At 29.2% G+C, this 20,435-nt stretch overlaps 2 protein-coding genes across 2 annotated transcripts; one reads left to right on the top strand and one right to left on the bottom strand.

Annotated features, from left to right (window-relative positions):
* Positions 1 to 3,616: 3,616 nt before the first annotated feature.
* Positions 3,617 to 11,924, top strand: LOC111298553 (protein NRT1/ PTR FAMILY 5.2-like). Its single transcript, XM_022893270.2, has 4 exons — positions 3,617 to 3,733; positions 5,450 to 5,667; positions 10,120 to 10,685; positions 10,757 to 11,924. Exons 1-4 carry the CDS (start codon positions 3,619 to 3,621, stop codon positions 11,634 to 11,636), a joined length of 1,779 nt encoding a protein of 592 aa, XP_022749005.1. The 5' UTR covers positions 3,617 to 3,618; the 3' UTR covers positions 11,637 to 11,924.
* On the bottom strand, positions 11,829 to 16,159 carry LOC111298284 (protein unc-13 homolog). Its single transcript, XM_022893068.2, has 5 exons — positions 15,422 to 16,159; positions 13,999 to 14,883; positions 13,466 to 13,921; positions 13,189 to 13,375; positions 11,829 to 13,097 (listed from the first exon to the last, which is right to left on the bottom strand). The coding sequence occupies exons 1-5, from the start codon at positions 16,088 to 16,090 to the stop codon at positions 12,130 to 12,132; spliced, it is 3,165 nt and encodes a 1,054-aa protein (XP_022748803.2). The 5' UTR covers positions 16,091 to 16,159; the 3' UTR covers positions 11,829 to 12,129.
* Between the last annotated feature and the right edge of the window lie 4,276 nt (positions 16,160 to 20,435).

The following is a 20,435-nucleotide window of genomic DNA, read 5'->3' as shown; positions in this document are numbered from 1 at the left end:
CTTATCAACTAATATGTTTAGGTGGTTCAAAAATCTTTTGATATTTTTTTAATTTTAATTTATTTTTAAAATTTTTCATATTTTATTATTTATCTAATTAAAAAAAATTACGCATATAAATTTTTTCAAACTCATAATTTTTAAATATCAACTCTAATAATATATAAACCAATCGAACTATAGTTGACAACATCATTGAATTGTATAAGAAAATTACTTTCTTATCTCTTTCGATACATCCAAAGGAGGTCGATTTGGATAAAAAGATGAAATTTTTTTGTTTGTCATCATAGTATCGAACTCCAATCTTAATGTTTTTTTTAAAGTTTTTTTTATCGAAAATGAAATTGGGACCTCAAAGGAAAAGTATTTTAAGATTTTATTTTTTTATTATTTGTGCAGACAATAAGAATAATAAATGTTATGATAGAGAGTAACATAGAAAATGAAGCTTTTTATAATTATTATGATAAAAGAAATTATATACTATAAAATTGAAAAAAAAGAAAATAAAACTTGAATGTGTTGAAGAAAACTAAACATATTACTCTTGATAATTGTTAAAGAAGGGAGTTTATTTAAATTTGAGTTAATTGGATTAATAATTTTTTATTATTTTTGTGTTCTTTTCTAATTAACTTGCAATAATAAATTTTTAATAGTCAAGTGAGAAGGAAAGAAAAACTACTACCGCTGAAATCATTGACCTTTTCGTTTTTTTTTTAATCTGGTTATTATAAACATTAATAAAACTGATATTTTCAGAACTCACATAAAAAAAAATTAAATAATATTTCCTAAATTATAAGTTAGATTTATCCAAAAATTTAATTTGATGAAAGTCACACTTTACTTAAAACAAGGTTCATTTTCAAGGTAATTAAAATCATTTTCTCTGCTAATGACTGCGTTATTTGTTAGTAAAATATGAAATTCTTAATTTTAATAATCAAGATTCTCGATTTTTTTTAAAAAATGATAAGTTCGTTTTAGTGAAAATTGCAAATGAAATACTATAATTATATTTAAAGTAACTTGCAACTAGGATTTTTCAAAGCTGTCATGTTTAATTTTTCAAAACTATAATATGAGATAATTTTTTAATATATACATATTAGTATTAGAATTATTTTGGGAAAACAAGTTGAAAGAAAATTTCTAGAATATATGCTAAAATAATTCACTGAGAAAGTGACCTTTATCGGTAGCAAACATTCAATACTTAAGAGAAGAATTGGGCATAATTGTCTTGTAATGACAACTTGCATGGACTATAGACATATATATATATATATATATATATAAATTTTTTTCACAACATTATAAATTTAAGGGATAAAAATGATAAATAAATATAGAAAAATGATTTAATCTCATTCTTTATATTTATTGAAATCAATAATTAAAAAATATATAAATTTTTTTGTAACGTTTCTAATTTACCCTTAAACTCCCTTACCTTATTACATATCTGACTAAATAGGACATTATGCACCTAAAATCTCTCAAATCTATAACCTTCAATTGTCAACTTCAATGACATGCTAACTGATCCAAAAAATAGTTAGTAAAATTTTTTTTAATTATATAAGTTAATCTCTTCTCTCTCTTTATATATATATAATTGATTTATTTATATATTTGATTTATATATATACATAATTGATTTATATATATATAAGTTAATCTCTTCTCTCTCTTTATATATATAGTTGATTTATATATATATATACATCTACATCTCAAGTGATTAAGTGCTCAAAATTGCTTTTAGCACATAACATTTGACTTCGATTGTAAAAGATAAGTGAACAAGTCCAAATTTCTCTTCTCTTTTAAGAAAAAAAGAAGAAGCACACTTTTAAGTTAATATTGGTTGTGAACGTATACATAGAGATGGTAAAAAAAATTGGATTGGATTGGATCTCAATTTGATTGAATTATTTGGGTTGTGTTATTTTGGGTAAAAAAAATTGGATTATGTATTTTGGATATGAGTTAAGTCGGATTTAGATAAAAAAAATTCAAGTCATTTTGAGTTAGTGTCAATTTGGTTTAAAACTATTTTGAATTCAAATCAATTCAATTTTGGATCATTTCATATTTAACACTCAACTCATTAAGTTCAATTTCTTAATTTTTAAAATTAAATAAATATAATTAAATTACATAAAATTTAAAATATAAAAATTAAATGAATTAAAAGTCATTTGTTAATTAATTAATAATATGAAATCATGTTACGTTAAATATAAAATTAATTTTATTTGTGATAAAAAATATTTATATTTTTTCTTAACTAATATTTAATATTCAATTTCAAATTTTCATGTATTGGTTATTAGTTTACGATTAGTGATTCGTATTAATATTTCATACAATCGTACTAGTTTGCATTATTTATTATATAATAATGAATTAAAAATAACTAAATAAGTAGATAATTTTAAGAAAATTTGTCAATATCACCACTAAAGAGTAAGATAATGTCAAAACATACTATTAATATTGATTATTTAATTGGCCTAATGGCTAATAAACTAATCTTAAACTTTAAAAAAATTTTCTAAGATATCAAAGTTATTTGGACATAGTATTACCCTAATTTTGCTAATTGATCATTTGAATAACAAATAGTATAATGAAAAATGAAGATGACATATTGTCTCTTGGCTATTGGCATAGCATATTTTTATATTTATTACTTATTAGTAAATGATAAGTTAATAAAATTTGAGATATTAAATTAAATTAATTAATTGACGTTTTGATGTTTTCTTTCCCTAAAAAATAAAAATGTAAAAATTATGCTCAATTTAATTTATTTGAACTTGGATAATTTTAAATTCAGATTAATTTGTGTTCAAATTATTTCAAATTCGATTTAACTTTAAATTCAAATTAATTTGGGTTTGAATTGGAGGGTTTGAATTATTAACTTTTTTTTTCAAAATCATATCGATAAGGTTTGAATTTAGATGAATTGAACGGATATTTTAAGCTTTGCTTGGTTAGAAAGATGGACATAGATAAAGATAAAAAATTTGTTAATCCAATAATTAAAATCCGTAATCACTTTCTTACATTATAATTTAATTATTAGATTAATAAAATTTTTATTCTCACTCTTTTTTATCTTTCTTATCAAATAAAACCTTAAATCGGATTAGTTTTATTGCCTATGATATGCATTTGCATTTTCACGGTATTTGAATTTTTTTTTTTAAATAAACACAATATTTGAATCTCACATGATTGTGTAAGAAATGTTTTCATTTTCAATGAAATTGGATATATTAAGAAAGCAATATTCATTTTAACCAGGAAAATGACATAATGCTTTCCTAATTTTTTGGATAAATGACAGGATGCTTTCCCAAATCCTAATCACCCATGTCAAAAGTAGAGCAAAAAATGGTAGAATGATGGCACAATGGTAATTATTTTGGACTGATTGACAGGATCTTTGTGGAATCATATTGAGGTCTCTATAAAAGGAGTGGATAGATGCAAAACTCATCTTTGCAAGTGTAAAAGACTGAATTAGAACCCATATTTTATTTCTTCCAAAGACAAATAAAAAAAAAGGAAGAAGCAAGGTTGGTTGGTTGTCCTCTAATGGCGGTTGAAGAAGGCATAGATGATTACACCCAAGATGAAACTGTGGACCTCAAAGGAAACCCAGTATGTAGATCCAAGGGAGGTGGATGGACTGCTTGCTCCTTTGTTGTTGGTAACTTTTTATTAACTTAAATTTTCACTTTTGTTTTGCCTCCCTCTTTGGGCACATTGAGTCTGTTCTTTTCTCACTGATCTCCCTCCTCAAGTTTCAAGAAAAACTCAATTTTTGTTATGGGACCAAATCCTTATGCTATGATTGTCTCATGAACCTATTTCCCTGGATGACTAATTAATTTCAGGACTCTTGTCTCTACCCTACTCTTTGAATGAAAGACTCTGATGATCATTCTTCAATGATAAGAGAAAAAGTATTACTACTGAATCTTATTTTCTTTAGGACAATCATTTTTCTTTGCTAAATTTTATGCAATGGAAGTTTTTTTTAGATTTCAAATGATCTAGCTCTCTTGGTTTGAACATTAAAAAAAAAAAAAATACAAATATGAAATTTAATTTATTCGATTAATATGTGTAGTCGCTTTTAAAAAATAATATTCAACATATATAAATTAATATTCAAATTTCAATATTTATAATTTTTATTGTGTCTCAAGCTGCTCTCTCTCTCTCTCTCTCATGCATGTGTGTATGTATATATATATATATATATATAAGTTAATATTTAAATTTTAATATTTATAATTTCTATCGTATCTTAAGTTGCTCTCTCTCTTATCCATGTGTGTGCGCGTGTATATATATATATATATATATATATATATATATAAGATTTGTCTGGCTTAATTTGTAAACATGATTATATATAGAGTTTGATAAGCATTCATAATTTGGTTCAAGTATTGCCGAATATAAAGAGAGAAGCTTCTTACAACCTACTTTTACATTTCTTTGCCAAATATATTTGACAAAGATCTAAATCCTTCAGAATGAATTGAACCAATTTCCCATCTTTAAGTCCTTCACCAGTTTCTATACTTGGTGATCAACATCCTTCTGATCATTCACTTCGCTCTTTCTTCTTCCAAAGTCCACAGATCATGCCTGCCATACCCTAGTATTTTTTAACATAATCATATGTAAATTCTTTTTCCTTCTTATAAAACTACAATTCAAAATTAGAACTCGTAATGATAACGGTTTGAATCAGATCAAATTTGATTTGATTTTTTTAGATAATATATAATATTATAAATTTTTAAAATTCGATCTAAATTCAATTGACATTTTCTTGAAACTATTTTATCTGAATTGAGTTTTATCAGTTCGGTTAATTGATTTTTAAATTTTAAATTATATATATTATTTTAACAAAATTTTTAAATATTTAAATAAAATTATATATAAAATAATTATTTTATTTTATAAAAATTTAAAATATATATAAAAACTAATAAAAACATATATCAATTTAATTTAGTTTTTTTTATTTTTACCTCTCGATCTAAAATTCGATTCAAATTTAATATATACATTTAATATTTAAATTTAATCTGAACTAATAAAAAACACTAATTCAAACTAAATCAAATATTACAATTTCAAATCGATTTTTAATTTTCTTAATTTTTTTCTTAAACTCTAATCAAAACTCACTTTTTAAAATGATACAATATAAAACTCCTGAAAACTGATCGAATCTTTCAGCAGTTAAAAACAATTGTTAGAGACAAGTTCCAAAATTAAAAGACCAATCAGCACACGATCATCATCATCATCATCTGCTGGCAAAACCACTAAACTGTACATTCACCTGCCGCAGCTTAATTAGAAAAAACTTTCCCAATTTCGTTTGATCACTTTGGTGCAGTGTATGAAGTCTTTGAACGCATGGCCTATTACGGAATATCAACCAATCTAATCCTGTATTTGACGAAGAAGCTTCATCAAGGCACTGTCAAGTCAGCCAACAATGTTACCAATTGGGTTGGCACCATCTGGATGACCCCAATCTTGGGTGGCTATATTGCTGATGCACATCTTGGTCGCTATTGGACCTTTGTCATTGCCTCTGTAATCTATATCTCGGTATGTTTATTGCTTATTTTCCAAATTGTTATTACTGATCTCATATTTATAACTAAACATTCACGAGCTTTGCTTTAACAGAGGTTAGTCAAACTTGACGTTGCATTGACCGAACCATAGTCATAATAAAAATCTCTTTTCTTGTGCATAGTGCTCGTATACATATATAAATAATGAATTGTAGATCATATTTAGTGTATAGAATAATAGATAAGATAAGATGAAAATTATATTATATTATGTTTGATTTATATTTAAAGAGAGAGATATAATTGCAAGAAAAATTAATCATCTTTTTTATGTAGGATTATTTAATCTTCTCATGAGATTTAACTTACATATTCTATTATAACTTTAAAAATTATATAGACTTTGAAAAAAAGAATTTTGATAAATAAATTATCATATCTTAATCTTACATATATGAAATTCAAGATAATATGACATTATTTAATTTAATCTCATTTATAATATTATTTTATCTTATCTAATTATAATATTATATATCAAACATGTCATTAGTTACCTGTACAAGCAGTGATGGATCTAGAATTTCAAGTTGGGGGGTCAAACTAAATAACTTCAATAATTTGAAAATTTTTATTTGGTACATAATATGAGACAACTTACATGAAATTTGAAGTTTGTAAAGTTCCTATATAAAAATGATTTAATAAAAAATTAAAAAATGATAGATTGATAGAGTTTAATGTAAAAATTAATAATATATAAAAAAATTATTAAAATATTATTTATAATTCAAATTTGATCGATACCTATTTAATGATAAAAATTATGTCAAGACTTTTACTAAAAATATCTATCTAAAAATTATATCAAAATTTTTTCGAATTTTACATACTTAATCTATGTAACAAAATATTTTAATCTATTAATTTTTATTTAATCGTTTCTAGTATGAAACTTCATAATTTCACCTACAAAATTTCATCTCAATCTTTCCCTATAATATGTTACTATTTTATCAAATGTTATAAAAATTTTAGGAAAAATATAACATTCTATAATATAACCATAAATAACATACATAAAAATTTCAAGTATTGAAATAAAAAAAGGGTAAATTACATAAATAGTCATTTAACTATATTGATTTATCACTAGACTATTACATTTTTCAATGTAGTCACTAACATTTCAAATAAGTGTTTTTTCTTTTTGTCACTCGACCGTTAATTTTTAATAGAATGTTACTAGATATGTCATATCAACTGTTAAATGTTATATTAGCTAATTGTGTATAAAAGTCTATTTTTTTTAAAAAAAAATTTTCACTTTTTACTTTTTCTCTTCTCTCATCCCTATTCTTTTTTCCTTCTTTATATTTTCTCTCTCTAAAATACAGCCACAATTATTGAAAAACTTAAGAAACCTAATTTTTTATTCACATCTACTATATCGATTGCTGTTCGTCGACATAAAAAATGCCCCAAAAGACTTTTCTTAATTCTTTTTTTCTTTCTTTTTTCACTCTTTCAATTAATTTTTTTTAAATCTTTAAAAAGCCTAGATTTAGGATTTAGTCCTACAATTTCAAACCTAAAATGTACATCTTTATCACTCCAAATTGAATCACATCTTAATTTGTTTCTCTTCTACCTTTGACCTTCTTTTATCCTAATTTTTAAGTCCCAAAATCCTCTAAAACAAGCCAAATCCAAAAACCCTATCATTCTTTTTTACTTTTTCTCTTCTCTCCATTTTCTTTTTCCTTTTTTTATATTTTCTCTTTCTAAAATACAGCCACAATTATCGAAAAACTTAATAAACCTAATTTTTTATTCACATCTACTATGTCGACCATCGTACGTCGATACCAAAAATGGCCCAAAAGTCATTTCCTAATTCATTTTTCCTTTTCTTTTCACTCTTTTAATTTTTTTTTAAAAATCCTTAAAAAGCCTAGATTTAGGATTTAGTCTTGTGATTTCAAATCTAAAATGTACACCTTCGTCACTCTAAATTGAATCACATCTTAATTTGTTTCTTTTCTACCTTTAATGTTCTTTTACCCTAATTTTTAAGTCTCAAAATCTTTTAGAACAAGCCAAACCCAAAACTCCTCTCTTTCTTTTTTCATTTTTTTTTCTTTGTTCTAGTTCCTTTTTTGGAGGATAAAGCTAATATTTTATTTTGTTTTTTACTTTTATTTTATTCTAATTGTGGTTTTTTAAGGCAAAAAATGAGATTTTTTTGTAGTGATAAAAGGTGGATTGAGTGGGGATAACAGTGGTTGATTTAAGATTTTGATCATCTTGATTTTATTAAGGGTGAGAAAAAAAATTGAAGAATTCAAAAATTGATTCGAAACAGTAGTGTTCGGTTCAGATTTGATTGATTTTTTCTTATTTAGTTTGAACCACGTTAGGATATCATATATATATATATATATATATTAAGTTTGGATCAGATTTTGGATCGGCAGGTGAAAAATCGAAAAAAAATTGAATTGAGCTAAATTATATGTATTTTAGTTTTTATATATATTTTAAATTTTTATAAAATAAAAGTAATAATTTTATATCAAAATCTACTTAAATATATTAAAATTATATCTAAAAATTAAAAAATTAAAAATTAGTAAACCAAACCGAATCGATAAAATTTGATTTGGTTCAAATCGAATGAATGTTCGATTCAGATTCGGATTGAATTTTAAATTTTTATAATATTATGCAATATCTGAAAAAAAGAAACCGTTATCACCCCTAATTTTTATAGTGTTTTGGTTATTTGGGTTTTGTTTTAAGTTTAAAAACAATGGATAAAACTTGAAATGATGGCTATATGGGTTTTGCTTTATTTTCTTATGGGTTGTTTTAATTATTTATTTTATCAATGATGGAGAAGAAGGGAAAGAGCGGTTTCAATGGTGAAGATGGTGACAATGATCAATTTTTAGTTGATATGCATGTTTTGGCTATTGATAATGACCTTATTTGCTTCAGTCTTTGGTTTATTGTTGGAAGCAAAGAGAAATGGATGATTAGAAAAGTACGGATAATGAAGGAATGAGAAATTAAAGGAAACAAAAGTTTTATAATAGGAAGGAAAAAAATGAAAAAAATTATTTCATATTTTATTTTAATTTTTATTGTTAATGACATGTCAGCTTTAGCCATACGGTATTTTTTTATGACATTCACATCATATGTGGTGTGTGCAGTTAAGATTCTATTAGAGATTAATGATTTAGTGAAAACAAAAAAAACTTACTCGAACGTTAGTGACTAAACTAAAAACTTTAATAATTTGATGATCATTTTAAAATGACCCTTATAATTAAGTGACTATTTGTATAATTTACCCTAAAAAATATAATTATTAAAAATGAAAGAAACTCAAATAATTTATTTAAAATTGGGTACGAAAATCTTTCATAAAAAAATCATTTGACTTAAAAGTTTTAATAAATTTTATCTTAGTGGAAAAAATATTTATAAAATCTTTTCTCCCATTTTCTTGCCAAACTTTATTTTAAAAATTTTTATCACCGAAAAATAATTTTTTAAATGTTAGAGTAAAAATCTAAATAGTAAATAAAAGGAACTATATTAATTAATTATTTATTTTAAATTTTAAGTAATATTTTGTATAATAATAATTATTTATGGTGTAAAACAACAATTAAGTGAAGTTAAGATTTTTTTATAAGAATGTAACAATCAAACAAATGCTTAACTTTTTTTTAACATATATCTATTGCATAAAATTTAAATCAATAACATATAAAAAATAATTTGATGATAAATAAAATCAAATTAGTTATTCCATTAGGTAAAACAATATAGATTTTTATTTTTAACATTTTATTGCAACAAAAAAAAAAATCAAACAATTTCCATACACTATTTCTATCTATACATCAAAATTTTCACATCTTCATGATAATATTGATAATTTTCTTAAATTTAAAATTTAAAAGAATTTATAATTTATTATGAGTTGCTTCAAAATTAATTAGAAGACAAAGCTGCATTGGTTTTGTTATCGAAAAAGTCTTAACCATTTTTGTACCATCATTGTGATGGACTCTTCTAATCAAGAATACACTTTCATTTGCAATAATTATAATGATTTGGTGTTGAGTTCAAATTTTTAATGAATTAAATTTGTGATTCTTTCTATTAAGAGAAATTATTTGGTACATTAACAATGAAGTTTTTTAACTTCATAAGCAGGGTTACGATAATAATACATATCTTTTTTTTAATTAAATTTTTTTAAATATATAAAAAACAAATGTCACCATTTTAATCTCATTTATAAAATTAAAAAATTATATTATCAGTGTATTTAATAATTTCTCTAATTTCAATAGTAATTTTCTTGTAAAAATTTAAAATTATGATTTGGGTTAAGGGTAAAATGGGATTTGAGTAGAGATTTTAGGTTTAAATCATAATTTTTTTTCTCAATTCTTGATCACAGGGAATGTCATTGCTAACATTATCAGTGTCACTTCCTGCACTAAGACCACCGCCCTGTCACCAAGCCAATGTAGAAGATTGCAAGGAGGACTTCACATTACGATTAGCAGTATTTTTTGGTGCACTCTATACTCTAGCTATAGGAACCGGCGGCACGAAGCCGAACATTTCGACCATCGGCGCCGATCAATTCGATGATTTCCATCCCAAGGAGAAAGCTCATAAGCTATCCTTCTTCAATTGGTGGATGTTCAGCATCTTCTTTGGGTCTCTCTTTGCCAACACAGTTCTTGTATATATTCAGGACAATGTTGGATGGACAATAGGCTATGGGCTGCCCACACTTGGGCTGATGATTTCAGTTTTAATTTTCCTGGCAGGTACGCCCTTCTATAGGCACAGAGTGCCTGCAGGGAGTCCTTTCACAAGGATGGCCAAGGTCATAGTAGCTGCTATAAGAAAATGGAATGTGCCTCTTCCTGGTAACCCTAAAGAACTTTATGAACTTGACCTGGAAGAGTATGCTATTAAAGGGAAGTTCAGGATTGATTCAACACCAACCTTGAGGTTAGTGTGGATTATAGTTAGCATCAGTTAAATTTATGGAATCTGAAAATTTCTGTCATTTTGATTTGTAGGTTCCTGAATAAGGCTGCTGTGAAAACAGGATCGACGGATCCATGGAAGCTATGCTCAGTAACCCGAGTGGAGGAAACCAAACAAATGTTAAGAATGATCCCAATAATGGTTGCTACTTTTGTGCCAAGCACCATGCTTGCTCAAATCAATACCTTGTTTGTAAAACAAGGCACCCCCCTTGATAGAAACATGGGCAGCTTCAAGATCCCACCAGCAAGTTTAGTTGCATTTGTCACAATTTCTATGCTTATTTGTGTTGTCCTCTATGATCGTTTCTTCGTTCCGATTATGCAAAAGTTGACTAAAAATCCTAGAGGCATCACTCTCCTTCAAAGGATGGGAATTGGTCTTGTTATCCACATCATAATCATGATAACTGCTTCTCTAATTGAGAGGCACAGACTCAATGTGGCCAGGGAACATGGCTTAGTTGAAAGTGGAGGGCAAGTTCCTCTAACCATATTCATTTTACTTCCCCAATTTGTGCTTATGGGCACAGCTGATGCATTTTTAGAGGTGGCCAAGACTGAGTTCTTCTACGATCAGGCACCGGAAAGCATGAAGAGTCTTGGTACTTCATATACATTTACTAGTCTGGGAATTGGGAATTTTCTCAGCAGCTTCGTTCTTTCAACAGTTTCTCATATCACTAGAAAGCATGGTCATGAAGGATGGATCTTGAATAACCTAAACAAATCTCATCTTGACTACTATTATGCATTTTTTGCAATACTAAACTTCTTGAACTTCATTTTCTTCTTGGTGGTAATCAAGTTTTATGTCTACAAAGCTGAAGTTTCAGACTCCATGCATGTTCTTACAGAAGAACTGAAGGGGATGAGATTAAAGGCATCAACTCAAGAAGAGTCAAAGAGATAGGTTGATGGAACATGTTGAATAATACCACTTCTTAATATGAGATTTGTCAGAGCTGAACTTCAACTTCTGAAAAGTGATCAAAATACTCTTCCTGGCGTGGTCTATTGATGGGGCATCATCCACCTATAGTTAGGATGTAATGATTACATGAAAGGAAAGAAAAGGGAACTAATTATGTGAAGAAATGCAATGTCTTGGGTAAAATATGATGATGTCCTTTATATTTCATTCTCTCTGATGAATTAATCCCCTCATGATCCTTAAACAATTAAAAATACCTAATGCTATAAAAAAAAATGAATATTATACATGTGCTCTCTCTACTTACCCCCCAGCAAGATCTTGATATAACATTTAAGTTATTCAAATTCGATACAAGGTGTTCCCTTGAGATTTCCTTCAATTTTGAATACAGTTTTATCAATGAAAATCAATGCTAGAATACACCAAGACCAGAAAACCTCTGCAATATATACAATGTGCTCCTCCAATATCATTTTCTTTTTGCCAATTGAAATGACTTCTTTAAGAACTGATTCGCTGCGCGGTCATTCCTATGGCACAACACCCTTAGAATTGTGTTTGGATCTGCTCTATTCCACTTTCCTGTTGTTGGCGGCATAGGTAGCTTTTGCCCTGTCCCAATGACGCCTATTCCACTAGTTTCACAAGTGACAATGCTAAAATCTTCAGTTAGTTGTTCAGTGCTTTGACCCATCAATGATATCACACCTTCAACTGTCTCAGCCTCCCTCTGGACTACATCCTCAGATATCAAGCCTTCTCCACAAGTACAAAATACCCTCTTCAAGCTGTCAAAATCCTCCTCAATCATCTCGTGATCAGACCGATGAAAGATCCTGGAAGGTCCCCCAGCAAGCAAAACCATAAGAAAGGCTTCAAAAGATGATTTCATAACTTCTTTCATTGCTAATGCTTGAGCATGGTCTGTGAGTATGGCAGTAAGAAGTGTGAGATTTTGTTTTAGAATTCTGATTGCAGGTCTAATTCTTGAATTGGCTACATCACCAACGTAAAGACTCTCATAAAAAACAGAATTTGAGTCGAGGAAGATAAGGCGGTAAGCAGCAACTTCTGATACATGATCGCAGGCAGACTGAATGGATCCATTGGCGTGTTCGAAGTAGGAAGATGAAGCACCACGGTGCCTGCAACCGCTGCTGAAACGGTTCCGGGTTGATACTCGTGGTGAGAGGGTGAGAGTTTTATCAAGAGCATTGAGATGGGAGATTAAATAGTGCAAGGTATTAAGGCGGATATAAAGGCGTTGTGTTCCACGACTTGTTGATGGCCGAGGATGGTTACCTTCCATACTCATAATATGGTGCATTTCTACTCCAACACTGCAAGGACTAGCCTTTCTCCAGAGTTTGAAGAACTTTGAATCTCGGTTGCATCTGGTTAGAGGAGGAAGTGTAGGAAGATAACTCCGCTTTGAACCTGAAAAAGAATGAGACAAAAAAAAATGAGAAATGTATGTGGCATTGATTTTTGCTGCCAAGGATGATTTAAAGTTGTTCATGGTTCTCACCGCATGATGCTACGAAGGTAATGTATTCTTGGACGAGTTGCTCTAAACCTTCAGCTAGATCAAGAATCAAATCATCTGTAATTCCAATTGGAATTTCAAAGAAATTATTCACCGTTTCGTTGGCCAATTTCATTAGCTCCACAGCTGATTGTGCATATGGCTCAGATTTGGACTTGGGGTTCCAGGTCTGCAACATAAATTTAAACCAATTAGTAACTTCAATCACAGATTATTTCATTTTTCAGTTGTAAACTTGAGAAACAAAAGTTTGACTGACTTCAGTTTCTTTTGCTCTACAAAGCATCTCTTTCCCTTGCTTTAATTTTTCATCTATCCATTGTCTCAAGAGCCTCATTATGATTGAATCAACTTCATATGGCATCATTTCTCTGACAATTCCTTTGCCTCCATCTTCACACTCTTCAGAATCTTCAACCACCATTTGGACCAAAACCTTTTCTAGTTTTGCAGCACCTTGTAGTACATCAACTATCTCACCGTTCAGCATACTTGTCCCAGCTAAATATTGCTTCAGTTCTGCTCCATAGCATTGGTGCAGTGTCACAGCCGCAACGCCAGCTGCAATCGGATGCCATCTCTTCAATATGGGACTAAATAACTCCCTCTCTCTCGCAGCCAAATCCTCAGTTTCTTTAGCCAATTGAAGTAGAGCTTCACTAGCGTCAGCTCTTTCTCCCATGGTAGCATTTTTCACATTTTCATTTCCAATTATCTAAATCAATCAACGAAGGACGAAGAGTTACAAAAAATTATGCAAACAAATGATATTTGATAGTGTATATTACTCACTTTTGCAAATGCATTTTTCAAAGAAGATCGAATGTAATGATCTACGCGATCACTGGTTGAATCCACAAGCATTGTGTCCCCTTTCTTGCTCCCTTCCCCTTCCATGATTGTAACATCTTCACCTAAAATCTTCATTGATGATAAGGCTAAAGGTAAAAGATTTTCAACTCCACCAATATTTGCTCTATTGAAGTAATCATGGTAGTGAAGTAACCTCTTCTCTGCCCATTTCTGCATTGAAACTAACATGGAAGACAATAGTTTCACGTACGCCGCCTCCCTATCCGGCTTTCTAGCATCATTCGCCACCTCTGCCAACATAGTATATGCAGCACAAAGAAGATCAGGCTCCATCTGATTAGTTACAACGTATTGTTGAAAAAGCACCCAAGTGAAACAAGCATTGTGAATTGGCCTATTGATCCCCAATGTAGACCATGTCTTTTTCATCAATTCTAGCAGCTCATCAACCTCGTCAAGGACTAATGTCTCATCCCTAATATCAAATATGGCCTGAAGGAGAGAAGTGTAGATGTGAATGTTGAGAGGGAATCCATCAGCCCAATGGCATACATCAGTAGGAGTGCCATTGTTACTTCGCCAGGATAAAGAAACAACACTGTTGCACAATGTTCTCATCATGTCAGAGTTCTTGCCAGTGTCTATAGGCTTGGAGTCGCTGGATCGGATTATCTCACGTAGACGCATCAGTAAAGAATTTGATTTTTCTAAAGGGATTGATGGGTGGAGAAGGAGGCCTGCTTCCAGGATTTTGAGCTGACGCTTTTGCCAAAGATGGTATTCATGAGAGTCATTGAATTCGGATGGTTTTAAATGCCGAAGAAGCTCAAGTGGAAGGATGATAGTCTCTGATCTCCTACCCATCTGTTGAAACCAATATGGATTTAGCATCAAAGAATAATTGATTAGCCCCTTTCTTTTTCATAGTTATTTCTTGATCCAAATTAAATGATTGAGATATAATAGCCTAAAATTATATATAGAAACATAGATACTAAAATTTGAATTTTAAATTTATTTAGTGTTATCTTTTAAAAATCGATGTATAAATTGATTCGATTAAATATTTGGGGGCAAATCTGTTTGGGATTCAAAACATTACATACAATTGCATCAATCAATGGTGTCATTTCTATCCTTTGTTTATCTTCAATTATATATCATTCTTTTCTATAATTGAAAATTTAAAAAATAAATCAAATTTGACTTCAAAGTAAGATGCAATTATCAACATTATTATTTTTAACACGAAATCAAATGAGGAAATAATTTAATTTTTTTCTTGCAAAGATTTTCATAAATTAGAAGATTTAAAATGAGATTCTAAAGCAAATAATTGAAATATATAACTGAAACAGAAAATTGCATGCATTGTGTAAGCTAGTAATATAGATATACGTACTTGGCCAACAAGGGTTCTCATGAGAGTCTTCCTAAGCCTATTATCACTCTGCTCTGTCACCCTCATTTGCTGCCTCATAATCTCCGCCGACGTCAAAGGTCGCCTTGGCCTCGACGCCGGCAACGTAGAAAACCCCATTCCAGTTCCAGGGCTAGAACCTGAACCAGAAGCAGTATGTACATGATGAGAAACAGGCGATGATGGCGTGGACCCTCCACCACCACCGCTGCTAAAATTCATCGACGACATTGACATCCTCCTGGAAGGTGATCTTTTCAACATCTTCAACCCCAAAGCCCTTTTAACCCTACTCGTTGGGGTCATAACCACCCCATTCACCCGGCCGCTCGGTGACCCTGGTCCGTGTGATGATCCAGACCCGTTTCCTCCATCCCCATTTACATGATGATCATGTGAAGAATAAAAAGTTAAAGCATTCCGACCTCCAAAGCCTGGTGATGAACGGCAAGATGTGAAGAATATTTCGTAGGCTGCTTCACGGATGTCATCACGGTCAAGACCTTCAAGCTTACCAAAAGGCCATTCAAGGTCCATGTTGTTCTCATTAGAGGTAGAGGTACATGTGGTGGTGGTGGTGGTGGTGGTGGTGGTTGTGGTGGGACCATGAAGGGGAGCAGAGAAGAACTGCCGGCGGGATTGGTGGCCCATGGGTGAAAGGGGAATGGGGGAACTCAGTAACCTACGGGGAAAGTGAGAGCATCTGGCGGGACAGAGAACGGATGGAAAGAGGATTGAATTTCTTTTTATAAAGAGACAGAAAAAAAAAAAAAAAAAAAAAACAGAGATTTTGTTGGTTATGATGACAGCATTTTTGTGTTAAGGAAAGAAGGAAAGAGGAAAAAAAAAAAAAGCATTGCTGGTTTGACGGGTTTGCCAACGTTGTAGTGCCCAGAAAACAAGGAAAGATAGGCTGGAAATCACACTTAAGATAGCAATTTTTTTTTTTTTTTGTCAAAGATGTTATTCCAAGTGTAATTACTGGATAATTACTTAATATATTATCGGTGTATTTTTTAATTTTAACTGATATAATTAAAAAATTGTCTTAGATTTTGATTATTTTAAAAATTAATGAACGAATATTATAAAATAACAAACTTTTAATTTCATCCATATATGAAATGATAATCTTTAAATAATTCTCTATATAGAAAATGCTCTCTTGCTACAGGCATTGCCATGCTCTTTGGCCTTCGCCCATGAATTGAGGAATTTTTCATATCAAGGAAACTTTTATATTTTTTTCATTGATTTTCTTATATATATATATATATATATATATATATATGTGTGTGTGTGTGTGTGTGTATGTATAAATAATCAATAAAAAGCAAAAAAAATATAAGTAATAAATGTCCAATAACAAAATGAAAATAACAAACTGCAAAAGTAAAAAAGTTAATTAGATAAAAAATTTTAGGTAAAGTTTGTAAATATTTTTATTAAAATTGATTAAATAAAAATTTAAATAAATAAACTTACTATATAGATCAAATGTACAAAATTTGAGAAATTTTTAATAAATGTTACTACATGTAGAAATCATACTACAATAGTACTATTACTTTGTTTTTTGTTGTTGAGCATTGTTCTTGTCTAACTATATCTAGCAATGGATATTGCGGAATGCTTGGGGTAACTAAATGGACAGGCAAATTATCCAAATTAATTTGTTGGAATATTTCTTTGATGGCCTTGGTGTTGATGTGTAGACATCTGAGGTTTCATTCTCTGTGTGCCTTGAAATAGGTCAAGGCTATGAATGGCGCAACCAAACGGTGTTTACGCAGAAGAAGAAACTGTTGAATCCGTTCTTTTGGCAAATGCTTAGGTGAGCCATCCTGTATTCAGTTTCAGATTTGCTGTAAAAAGCTGGTTGTATCAAGTATGGGGCAGTTACATTTCTTGTAACAAAGATGTTGACAAATCAGTTCAAATATATCATAATGAAATATAAAGAAAAACCTCCAGTGCCACAAAAATGCCTAATCTCTTTGACTTACGATCACTTCTATTGCAGCTATCTTCAAGTGCTTGAGAACAATCCAGACATTGATCGTAACGAAAACTTGGGACAGTGTATCAAGCCACGGGATTACTCTGAATTATCATTTTTTTACAAAGGAGATCCCAATCTGAAAATATGACAAAAGGGTTGGGATTTAAATCTTAAACCTGTTAGATGTCACCTCTTCTGTCCCATAGATGTACCCTTACATATATTGTCCCAATGCTTAGTAGCGATTAAAATGGCTGTTGATGCTCCAGCCACCCTAAGGTTAATAGGAAACCAAGCAACATTTGAAGAATTGGACTAATGTAACAACTATCATGTTACCAGGATTCTCTCTTCTGGTTCTAAATCTTAAATCAACATGTACTACTCGTGTCAGTAACTTGTCATTGGACTAATGTAACAACTATCATGTTGAAGAATATGCATTATTTCATTTCATTTCATTTTGCATTGTTCAATTGAAATAGAACTTCATAACTTCTATGAAAATTTGTATATATTTTGATTCTGGGGTCATTCATTTTGGTTCTTATTGCAAAAATCTTGCTTTGGGATTCAATGAGGAGTTCATTCGAATGTGGGAATATTATCTTTATCTTCTACATCTTTTTTCTGCAAATTTATTGAAGGATTATGATTGCAGTGTGGAGCATTTGGAAAATATAGAATTCAATAGTTATTGCCAAACAATGAGATGTTGGAGATTCTTGGAAATTCAGTGGTACTTTAATGACTGTCTGATCTAATTATTTCCAAATACAAGTGCTAATTAATCTAAGATTAGCAAGAAGAAATGCGTTATTTTTTTATCAGGTTATCAAATTAATTAAATATGTTTGATGATGGAAGATTCATCTTTGTTTCTCAACACAATTCTGGCTTTGGGATTTGATGAGAAGTTCATGAGGAAATGGGAATATTATTTTGATTACTATGCAGCTGATTTTATGTCTTGTAAGCTTGGACATTATTAGGTAATTAAATTCCTGAAATAGCAGAAACTTGAATTGCCATGTGGAATGTGGATGTCTGTTACATTTTGCCTGTTATCTATTTGAAATGTGTTAATGATAAGCAAAAGTAGGAAAATATTTGCCTGCACCATTACTATATATGAAACTAAACTCTTTAAATTGCAAATGGGGTATGTATTTTTCATACAAGAAGCCAGAGAAAAAGAGAGAGAGAGAGAGAGAGAGAGAAATAGTGCAAATTGCAAGTATCTATTTAATTTTGTTGATGCATGGAAAAGCCCAATTTATACTTCAATAGTCTATTTAATTTTGCAAATAGGTCATCATCAACGCTCCATTTAAGAACTCCTCCCTTTATTTTTTCTAATATTTAAAATAAATTATAAAAATAATAGAATACAAAGCAAAGAAAGGGAAATGAATAGAGAAAGATAAGTTTTCTTTTATATTTTTTTTACCATTGATATAGAATAGTCATGAAATGAAAGTGATAGAGTCAAAAAAGGAAAAATGAGGGGAGAGAAAAATTAGGGTTTAATTTTGTTTGTTTTTGTAAATTTTCTTTATGAAAATGATGTGATAAAAGGTGTAATACATTAATATGTTTGATGCATAAGATTATGATAAGATAGGATAATAAAATATTATAAATAGTATTAGATTAGATAATAATATCTTATCTTAGTTAATAATATTTTATCTTATATTTGGTATGTGAAAATAAGATAATAAAATATTTTAAATAATATTAGATTAGATAATAATATCTTATCTTATATTTAATATGTGCAAAGATTACGAGCATGATAAGATGATTTTTATCTCTCACAATGTTTGTTACGTGTAGAATTAAGAGTAGGATAAAATAATTTTTTTATTAGTCAAAATTACTCTTCTTTAAAGTGAAAATAATTTAAACTTATAATTTTTTATATAAATGTAATTCGAAAATTTTTTAACTAGAAAACAAATATTCTATGATAATTTCTATAGAAAGAGTTAAATTTATTTTTTTTCAAAAGTATTTTTTCACTATTTTCCTTTTATTTTATTTCTTTTTTAAATTAAATTTAAAATAATTTATATGATAGAAAGCTAACATTATTTTTTGAAAAATGGTTTTTCCCAAAAAAATAGTTGAAATTTTTTGAAAAAAAATTATTAAAATATTTTATTTATTTTCTTTATTTGTTTTTTTTTTCTCTTCTTTTCTTTTATTCTCCTTCTTTGGCAAAAAGAAAAAAAAAAAAAGAAAACAAAAAAGGAATAATGAAAAAAAAAAGAAAATTATACTATTTAAATTTAATAATTCAAAATCCATTGATTAAAAAATTTTTAATTTAAAATAATTTTTAAGTTACGAGTTAAATTTAGTTTTTTAAAAAAGTAAATTAACTTTGATACATCAAGGGTACAATTAATTATGAAATATGAATTCTCTTGCAATCCTATATCCAATTGTATGCCTTTTCATATTCATATTGAGGAGGTTGTCTTTTACTCAAAGATCAACCACATGATTATACACTTTTTTAGGTAGCAACCCTATTTCTTGAAGTGCCAAGAAACAACTGTTACATCTCTAATATTGAAGTTGAATATTGAACTCTTTTTTTTATAATTATAAAAATAACTTGATTGTAATTTATTTTACGAGATATTGGTGTAGACATCAATCAACCTTCCATCTTGTTATGTGACAACATGTCCATTTTGCATCTCATTATCAATCCTGTGTTTCATGCAAGGACCAAATACATTGAAATAGATTATCATTTGTGCAGGAAAAGGTGGCTCTTGAATCTCTTATTATACAATTCATTCCTCAAAACACCAAGTTGCAAATATACTAACAAAACCATTATCTTAGCCCCTTTTTCACCTATCACGTGTCAAACTAGGTCTTTGACCTTTGCCCAAAGCCCTTAACCTAGCTTGAGGGGGAGTGTAAAGTCATTATTTTGGTCAATATGATCGTTTGAATACATTTCTTTTATATATA

The sequence above is a fragment of the Durio zibethinus genome, chromosome 16, assembly GCF_047325235.1.
Source record: "Durio zibethinus cultivar Kanyao isolate XHJ-2024 chromosome 16, ASM4732523v1, whole genome shotgun sequence".
Taxonomy (NCBI): domain Eukaryota; kingdom Viridiplantae; phylum Streptophyta; class Magnoliopsida; order Malvales; family Malvaceae; genus Durio; species Durio zibethinus.
Note: the sequence above shows the minus strand (reverse complement) of the source record. Positions and strands in the feature narration are given on the sequence as shown.

Bases quoted from the DNA above. Each gene is read 5' to 3' on its own strand.
- LOC111298284 (XM_022893068.2), bottom strand. From the start codon at position 16,090: ATGGGCCACCAATCCCGCCGGCAGTTCTTCTCTGCTCCCCTTCATGGT. The intron at 14,884-15,421 runs GTACGTATATCT...TGGTTTCAACAG, and splicing joins TGAGAACCCTTGTTGGCCAA to ATGGGTAGGAGATCAGAGAC. The intron at 13,098-13,188 runs GTGAGAACCATG...ATTCTTTTTCAG, and splicing joins TACCTTCGTAGCATCATGCG to GTTCAAAGCGGAGTTATCTT.
- LOC111298553 (XM_022893270.2), top strand. From the start codon at position 3,619: ATGGCGGTTGAAGAAGGCATAGATGATTACACCCAAGATGAAACTGTG. The intron at 3,734-5,449 runs GTAACTTTTTAT...ACTTTGGTGCAG, and splicing joins TGCTTGCTCCTTTGTTGTTG to TGTATGAAGTCTTTGAACGC. The intron at 5,668-10,119 runs GTATGTTTATTG...TCTTGATCACAG, and splicing joins CCTCTGTAATCTATATCTCG to GGAATGTCATTGCTAACATT.